This window comes from Macadamia integrifolia, chromosome 11 (assembly GCF_013358625.1).
Source record: "Macadamia integrifolia cultivar HAES 741 chromosome 11, SCU_Mint_v3, whole genome shotgun sequence".
NCBI classification, from domain to species: Eukaryota; Viridiplantae; Streptophyta; class Magnoliopsida; order Proteales; family Proteaceae; genus Macadamia; species Macadamia integrifolia.
Genome location: NC_056567.1, coordinates 13,626,584 through 13,636,211, shown reverse-complemented (window position 1 = coordinate 13,636,211; position 9,628 = coordinate 13,626,584). Strand labels below are relative to the sequence as shown.

Here is a 9,628-nt window from a genome sequence, read left to right as displayed (position 1 = left end):
GAGAATTAAAAGAAGGCATGCTAGTAAACTTTTCAAATTCAAAAACGAAATTTTGTAATCATTACCCTACATAACTATATCACTAACTCCAAATCATTTCATCTTTTGTTATTGCAGTTTACTTTTTTGCATCCAAAAACCGCAAAATAAAAATTAAATGTAAAATATATCATTATTAAATATGAGAAGAAATTGAATTAGTTTATACAATCACATAAGATCACAAGGGATAGTTATCACAAAAGGTTTTTTCTTTTTTATTTAATTTTCTTTTCTTATTTATTTATTTATTTTATTATTTTTATTTTTTAAATATGACTTCCCTTCCTTTTAAATTTCCATTGCGACCAAACGGATCCATAGGGAAATAACCTGAAAGGAATGGGGAGTTTGGGAAATAAATGGGGCTGCCGTATGTATGTTGGATGGCTCTGTATGTAGAACCTGTCTCCCCAGTCAAGTTTCTGCTCCTCAGATACAACAAACGCCTGCCCAAAGCCCTCCAAAGCTCCTGGTTGCTGCCAAAACTTCCTTTTCTCTTCGATTGGTAGCTTGAAGAACTCTTGAATCTCCAACTTTGTCTTCTCCACCAGTGAAGAGCTAACTCCATGGTTTAGCAGCTGCAACACATCTTAGTCATTACAATAACAACAATCATAACCTTATCCCAACTAAATGGGGTCGGCAACAAGAATCCAACATTGAAATTAAAAAATAAAGATGCCCAACATCTAAGTCATAATTATTAACAAAATCAATTCTTATCTGTGCTTCTCAATATCTTATCTTGGTCTTTATTTGCTTGCTCTTTCATTGGATCACCATGACCCTAAGCAACTTAGGGTAGAATATAGGGTACAATGTGTAGCCTTAGTCATGTTGGTGCCAACCGTAGCCAAACCAAGGCTACATATTCCACCCCAGCATAGCTCACCATCAGTCAGTGAAATCCCCAGATGGGTTGAACCCTAGCCAGGCCGAGGAAATTGACTTCTAAAAAATATGTTGGGAAATTAGGCAAAATTTGTAGTAATATTCAGAATTTAGTAAAACCAATCCAGGTAAACCCCCCCTCCCCTTTTAAGATTGTTGTCTTGCATCATAAGTTGAAATTATATGCTGACTATATAGTTCTTGCTTTTACAAGTTCAAATTATTTTATAACATTGCAATGGTTCTTACACATGTATGAAACAAGACGACTTGTTTCAATGATTGCAATCATCTTGTCCTAGAAAGAGTTGGATACATCCTCTAGGTAAGGGGCAAGAATTGTAATTACAAAGAATGATACCTTTTCCTTCCAGTTTGATGGTTATTGTGATAGAGTTCTTTGCTTAATGTTGGTCTTTAATGATATCTGGTAATGAAAGCCAAGTTGTGGATCAAATGATCTCAGAAGTTTACTAATGGCTATCTAAATACTAAAGGCTGAAATAAAGTTACTGTCAAAGATCTAGTATACCAGGTCAATCAATTACCTTCAATTAGTGCAATATCAGTCACCTAGTCAAAATCCTTCAAAAGTAGATGCAACTCTAGTCACATGGCCTTTCAGAAGTTTATAATTGGTTGCCAAAATTAGAAGTGAATCCGACGGTTAGATTGGATGATATCAAGGTGTTGCGAAAGTTATCAACGGACGACATTGTTCGTAAAAAAGGAATTCTGCTACCCTCAAGATGTGATCTTTGTTCGGGGCCAATGAGTTGATGCATCATATTATACTAGAATGCAGTTTTTCTAAGGCCATATGAAATTATTTTGCAAGCTTTTTCAACATGGGATGGCAGCAGTAGCAGTAGCAGGGCTCATTACATGAATTATTTTTTTGGTGGAAAGAGAAAGAGAAGGTGGACTCTCTAAAAGAAGCTTGATGGATCGGTTTTATTTTGATTCCATATTTTTTGTGCAGGTAAATGAACATGAGGCATTTTGAAGGCCCATGAAAAGTTTGTGTTTAGACAGGTTTTGGGTTCTCTAAAGGACCAATTGCCTACTTTCAAGGGTCATGCAAATTTGGTGGCAACTTTTCTGTGCTCTAGAATAATCAGTGTCCCTATTATTCCTCGTAATGCTCGTTTCATTAAGGAGGTTTTTTTTTTGGTGTGCTCCTCGAGTAGGTTGGATGAAATTTAATATTGACAGTTGCTTCTTAGGCAATCGAGGAAGAGCTGTTGTTGGCGGAATCTTTCAAAAAGATGAAGCCCAAGTAACATCTTCAATTGGTAATTACCTAGGATTAAAACGAATTATGAGGCAGAATTTAAGGCTCTAGTGGCAGGATTGTTGATGGCAAAGGATCTGCAAATTCAAAACTTGTGGGTGGAATGTGACTCTGTAGCGGTCTCTATGGCAACCCTTAGTGGATTTATTCCGTGGTGTGTTAGACAAGACTGGATTTTCCTTCAACCCTACCTAAAGTCTATTCATTGGAAGCTAACTCATTGGTTTAGGAAAGCTAATCCCATAGAGATATTCAACAAAAAAAAAAAAAAAAAAAACCATAGCATATTATCTAGTTGTGAAAAACATTGCAAAATATGGTAATCTCACTCTTACATCATCGCTTCCTCTGAGAATTCAGGAGGAGCAACGAGTGGATGCCTCTTGTCAGCCAATTTATCGATTCGTGTGTAAATAGAGTATAGATCTTCCTCTGGCGGGCTATTCCCTTACCGATGGCAATGTCGAAGGTGAGGGTGATGGTCTCTGTAGACACTCCAACAATGATGGTTTATAGACGAGATGAGGTTAGAATGCTCTCTTTAGTGGAGGAATTCCAATTCTGGTCAAACCCAGCCAACTCAGCTAATTCTGATCAAACCCAGTCAACTTAGCTAAATCTTGCTACCCTAACCCAATGCATTTTGTATGCATGCATGGAATATGGTTGAGCATAGGAAATGTCAGGGATCCAGCCCGATACTGCTCAATGGTATGGGGAGGTGATCGCTAGAGGGTCAATAACATCTTCCACTATAAAATGATGATCAAGCCAATCAAATGTTCGATCATTGTCATCATTGAACAGTGTTCGAAACTATGAATCCATTGATATCTCCCACATGAAAATTGAATAACTAGATGTTTGACAATGTGTTCCTAAAGTTGGAACCTTATTAAACCATACTGGACAACACCAAAACGCAATGAACTAATTCAACCCATTTGAAGATAACTAAGTCAAGCTAAAACCCTTTTTTTAATTAGGCTAAATCAAGCGCAAATTCATTTTAAACTAAGCCAAATTCATCCCTTTTAGCCAAAGTTAAAATCTTAGCCATATAGGTGAATTCCAAGTCAACTTGGCTTGAGCCAAGACAAACGAACACCCCACTCTCCCCCCCCCCCCCTTCGATCACATTAAATGCTATTTGAGAGTGTAAGCTCTCTTGGGATGTCTTAAGGCTAGACAAACTGTTTAAGGTTTCTCTTATTTGTCTACAATACCCTCTCCTTTGGACATCTGTCAAGTGGTTAGGATTAGATGAGATAAAATCTAATTTTTCCTACCTAAATTATCCATGTATATTTGTTTTTTATCTCCATTGTTGGACACCTATCGACTCATCCTAGAGCATATTTAGGGAATTCAATCCTTATCTAATGAAAATACGATGAGTCACCTTTTGACCTCATTGTTATAATACATGGGAGTGAATGGGAGAACGGATCTGCTGCTTGTACGATCACCTAGTTGTACGAGTCAGCGACCAACACCTGTCCTTTTTGTTTTCAGATATGCCCCTCTTTATCCTTGTAATGGCATAAAGTGGGGCAGGTGTTGATCGCTGATTCGTACGACCAGGTGATCGTACAGGCAACGGATTCTATCTCGTGAATGGAGAGAGGGGGCGGTGGAGGCAATGATGAATTTTGAGCTTACCTTTTCTTTCCCAAATTTCCTTCACCTTTGATGCTTATCTATGATTATCGACCAAAGAGAGAGAGGAGAGGTTGAGAAAACGAAATCTATAAGAGCATGCATGAGAAAAACTACCGAGTGAAAAAACAAAAGAGAGGAACATATGCTATCCATAACTCTCGAGCTCCTATCTGACTCAAATTCAAAACCGATTCCAAGCCTTAAGGAGAAGTTTTCTCCAATCTTTCAAGATCGCTGTAGACCACTGCTTGTCAGATAAATAAACTCTACACGCTTCTTTCCTTATTAGTCTAGTTTTAATTTTATTTACGTAACGTGGAAGTGTTGCCCAATTTTCTATACGTGAAACCCATTTTGTCAGATATATGGGAATGCTGTCCAATTTTTCGTAGGGTAAAACCCATTTCATAATAGCGCAGGAGCTTTGTCCAATTTTATGTGAGGTAAAATCCGATTGTCTCCATGACGCAGAAGCTCTGCCTATTTTTCTATAAGTGAAAAACCCACTTTCCCAATAATGCGGAAGCTCTGCCCTTTTTTTCTATAAGTGAAAAATCCATTTTCCCAAGAATGTGGAAGCTTTGTCCTTTTTTTCTATAAATGAAATACCCATTCTAACATAGTCCTGGAACGCTGCCCAAAATTCGTAAGATTTTAAAGTAAACCCATCAGCCAGAAGCTCTACCAAAATGAGTAGTTTCCTTCAAGAAAGAGAAGAAATTCGAGTTTTGTCCCTGAGTTGGAGAAATTTGTTGGGATAATTGCTTGTCACACATTTCTTATCCCACATGCATGCATGTAGTTTGTACGACTTGCTTTGATCATGTAAGTTGACATTGCATTGGGTGCGGTGATTATGTATCAATTGCGTGGGCTGCTTCAATCATGTATGTCATTGTTGTTGAATGGGTTATAGTGATTATACACGTCCTTGTTGCATTGGTTGTTTCACTGAGGATTGTATTGGACTATTGCTCGGTGCACTTGCTTCCTATAAGGCTGTGATGGCTTCACTAGGGTTATGGATTTGCATTCCATTTTTAGGTTCTTCCAGTACTTTATCGACCAATAAGACACTGGGAATGTGTATATGCTCTTGATGCTTGTTGTCCAGTGGGGAGTACAAGGATAAGCTCCTCCACTTGGGGGAATGGACCATCCATGCCATGGGGCCCACTTAATGCATGGGAAATGTCCACCCATTTCTGGCATCAGCCAAGTGGCATAGGTTGTCAGGCAGGGAGCATTTAGCATCGGATCTACAATAGACTATTGGGCTTCTATGCGTGTTTAAGTGTGGCCAAGAGGGTTTTCGAACTCATTTTCCTCTCTTCCTGATTGTGTGAGCTCTGGTAGTCTTGGTCAATTCTAGACATGTCAAAGCCATTAATAATTTTTAAAAATATTTTAGTTTAATTTTTAAACCATCCTATGCCAAAACAAAGCAAAAGAATGCTACCTAGGTTTAATATAAAACCTCGATAATAAATACAGGAACCATCCGTGTTTCAGGGGGTTCCCTTCTCATCATTGCATAGTTCTTCCAGGGTGTGTGGTGTCTATACAACCATCAAGCTTTCAGCAGTGATCCTTAGTATGACGCTCCTTACCACAATAGTTGCACTTCCCTAAGCTAGGAACAAGGGACCACCAAATAATGGGGCTATACTAAAGGACTGAGTACCAAGCAAGTGCGGATCTCTCACTAGGAGCAATATGAGATTGAGGAAACATAGTGGTGCAACGGCGGTCTTCAAGTTGGATCACAACATAGGCTTGATCAATGGTAGGAAAAGGAGAACGAATTAGAATTTGGGCTCGCAGCTGACCGCACTCCACATTTAGCCTGACTAGAAAGTCATAGACTTTTGGGTCTTGTCCACTCTTTTATGATATCTGGCGATGTTAGTTAGAGTGGAGGGAACATACTTCTCAGAGAAGTCCAACTCATTCCATAATGGTTTCAACTCAAATAGTACTGTGACAAAGTTAGCCCTCTTTGCTTCAGGTCAAGAATCTTCTGACGTAGGTAAAAAATCTAAGCATCATTCTCCACTTTGGAGTAGATCTCCTATACAGACTTCCATATCTTCGCAGCGTAGTCAAGAAGTAGATAACCACGTAAAATTTGTGGCTACATAGAGTTGATAACTATAGCAGAGAATTTACATACTTTCACTTATCAATCTCAGTATCTATGGTCGGACATTTTGTGATTCTAATGAGGTACCCATAATAGCCGTGAGACTTGATGGTGATACAGATCGAGTTTGACCACATAAGGTAGTTTGTGCCAACAAGCTTGATAGCATAAAGCGAAAAGTTTGGAAGAGCAGAGTTGTCTCCACCAATGGAAGCATAAGAGCTTGTAGACATAGTTGCAACTCAAGGGGGGTTGCACCAAGAAAAAGACACCATCTAGAGGTAAAAGAAGCGTGGGGAGGCTTATCTGAGTGGGAGAGGTAGTAGTAGAAAGCAACAATCTAGTAATTGATATTGGGAATGGTATGGGTCTTGGCCAATAGACATTTGGATTAGCCCCATATCGATTTGGATCAAATGGATTTACCTTTGTTTTTCTTTAAAAATCATATTTTTGTTTTACTTTATACAGTTGATCCGTATTGATCCACCGATACAGGATCGATATATATCTCGGCTGATTCATACTAATATGAATGAGTCGGATTGGCCAATCCAATATTGATTCCTCAAACTATAGTGGAGAGGGATGAAGTGTGACACCAGTAATGGCATCAAAGAAGAACTTTGGAAAAAGAGATTGGGTGAGAAGAGTTCCCTTAACGGTACCTTCCTGTTGGGTTTGATGTCTATTATCTAGACCAATTGGTGAGTTTGTTCAATGGTTTGTTTGGGGAAGGTGGAGAGACACCAAGAAGGGTTTAATGTCTATTATCTAGACCAATTGGTGCTTTTGTTCAATGGTTTGTTTGGGGAAGGTGGAGAGACACCAAGAAGGAGAGAGAGAGTGGAAGATGTAGATTCTTCTAAATGATTGAAGGCTTCAAGTGGATGAAATATTCAAGAAGGTGGAGTCTTTTAAGTGGTGAAACTGATAACTGACCCATCAAATAAGAAGGAGATAAAGATCCACTTCATCCAAATCTTCTCATTTGAGTTTTAAAATTCAAATATGATGATTTTATCACCAATGTTATCTCTTACAGTTGTGAAAGAGATTGCACAAGGATTGTTTTTGCTGAATTTTTGAATGATTTTCATTGATGTATGACTGAGTATATACAAGATGTTTTACAGGTATAACTGGGAGATTGAATCCCATTTAAAAATGTAATTAAATAAAATTACAACTGTAAGGTTTGGTGGGTCGGTTATCATGAGCTTCCAAATGGTGTAGTATTACAAGGGTGGAAGAGGTGTTCTATAAAAAGAGAGAGATGTTTACCATGAGGGAGAGTGATGGTCCAAGAAAGCATCCAGATATAAGGATCCAAGTATGAGTTCAAGGGATAAAACACGAGTGGAACATGTATATAAAAACAAATCAAGAAACCAATGTAGAGAAAATGGGAAGAATCAGAGGAAAGAGAATGGTACAATGGAGGCTTGGGTTTGAGTGTCAAATTGCAGAGTTGTTTCAATCCCCTAAAAGTCATATGAAGGGCTGATTCCACATTGGTTTTGAAAGCGATTTGGTATGGGTTGATATGGTTTTAGTTTTCACATATTGTAAGCTGAATTATGGGGGTTGAGTTCTCCCAATGTTTGTATTAATGATATCAGAGCAGTCGATCTGATCCCAACCCTCACTTGGAATGGGCAACCTGATGCTAGAGTAAAGCCACTAGGAAATGGGTACTTACCGCTAGATAGAACCCCTGTAATAGAGTGGAATCGCTTAGAAATAGTTACCTAATTTGAAGTGGACAGCCATGGATGTTGGTTCAAAAACGTAATGGGTACTGTTATGATCCCATATCAGTACCATTTTTGTTTTGTGCTGTCAATGGTATTACGACAACAATAGAGCAACTTTTTGTCTGCTTCTTTATTTCTGTTTCGTTCCTTTCGAAGATGAGAATTTCCAAAAGATTTAACCAAATGGAATACTATTTGCCAAATGATTTAAACAGTCAACCATGGCTTCTTGGTATATATCCTTATTTCTTTTGGGGGAGGGTTGGCTTCCCAATTTCTGTGGTTGAGTCATGCTTAAAATAGTAACATAACTAACTTTAAATTAAGTTTTTGAAACTCTAACATGAATCATAAAGATGAAAACAATAATCACTTACTTGGAAGAAACCCCATTCTTGACAAGCAGAGTGTAGCCTCGCCCGTTCTAAGTCACTGGATTCTACTGACAGCAGTTTGTGCAAGTCAATTACAGGGACTGCAGGGAGTGTGGCAGCACCAGAGATGATTGGAGGGTCTTGATCGGTACGGATGTAGCGTGGTGGGATAGTGTTGATGGGCACCTTCATCAGTTCCTGAACGTTAGGTACAGCTAGAGAACTTCCAAAATTTACAGGTTTGGACGCCATTATTGTGGCAAATCTGCTCTGCAGAACTCAACACTTTGTTGGGTTGGGAAGTAAAAAAATTTTCACTTCTTTTGAGCTCTTCAAGTAGAATATTTATATTTAGAGGAAGGAGACCAATTTCCAGCAACGCCGCGAAACCATGTCAAAATTGGATTGCTAGACTAAGTCATCAGAAATCTCCTCTCCTTAATTAATTTTTTGGTTTAATATTTGGGCAAAATATTCTATGGACAGCCGTGCATTGTATACGATCATGCACAAAGCCATAGTATAGAATTAGGTGCATCACCGTAAAGCTTCATTTCATTCATAGCTTTGTGCGTGATTGTGTATCATAATCGATCGTATATATTGGATTGAGCTCCTCTGTGGCACAACATAGTGTTCGACGCGTATTTAATGCCCAGAAATGCATTGGACTGCATTTGGATGTTGAATGTGCATCAAATATGTGTTATGCCACAGAGGAGCCAAACCTAAAATCCTTCGTTTTCAGTCATTAATATTTTTAATTTTCCCTTTTTGTTAATTGGTATAATCTTTTTATGAAAAAGATATTCAGACTAACATGATCTAGTAATTTACCAAGAAAAAGACAAACAAGATCCGATAATGCAAATATTACCCCAACAATAATTTCCTTATCTTGTCTTATTTACCAACCTGCGGGCCACGGTGATATATTCTAATGCAGAAGATTATTTAAGATTTCCTGTGTCTTTATTTGTTTATTTATTTATGATAAAGTTAAGATTCCCTCTGTCGGGATAGATAAATCTAAGAAAGATGGGGGAGAGGGAGCAATTTTAAATCAGTTTTCTCTGTACGAGAGAGAGAGAGAGAGAGAGAGAGAGAGAGAGAGAGAGAGAGAGAGAGAGAGAGAGTACCGAGTCCCAAAAATTATCCAAAGTGAGAAAGGCTGTAAAATTTGCTTGCAACATGACACAATTAGGCACAATGGATGCAAGTATGTCATAAGAGATGGGGATAGCAACTCCTATGCAACTATTTTTTCCCTTTAATCATATACTACATAAAAACACAGTTTCATTCAAAACAATTGTCTATAAATTCAAACTCAATTTAATTCTAACATATTTATTTATCATATAGTGTATCAAGTATAACATGCAAGCATAAAATGCTATGAATTATCTATATATTTCAATCATAAATTAGTTTTCAATATCATAATAATGATAAATCAATACAA

General features: G+C 37.9%; 1 protein-coding gene across 1 annotated transcript in view; it reads right to left on the bottom strand.

The window, feature by feature from the left end:
• The window catches only part of LOC122092927 (protein SRG1-like), a 9,110-nt gene extending 599 nt beyond the window's left edge, over positions 1–8,511 (bottom strand). The window contains exons 1-2 of the mRNA XM_042663227.1: positions 8,167–8,511; positions 349–620 (exon numbers count right to left, since the gene is read on the bottom strand). Of these exons, the coding sequence (XP_042519161.1) occupies positions 349–620; positions 8,167–8,415 (521 nt within the window). The 5' untranslated portion in view covers positions 8,416–8,511. The remainder of the gene's footprint in view (positions 1–348; positions 621–8,166) is intronic.
• Between the last annotated feature and the right edge of the window lie 1,117 nt (positions 8,512–9,628).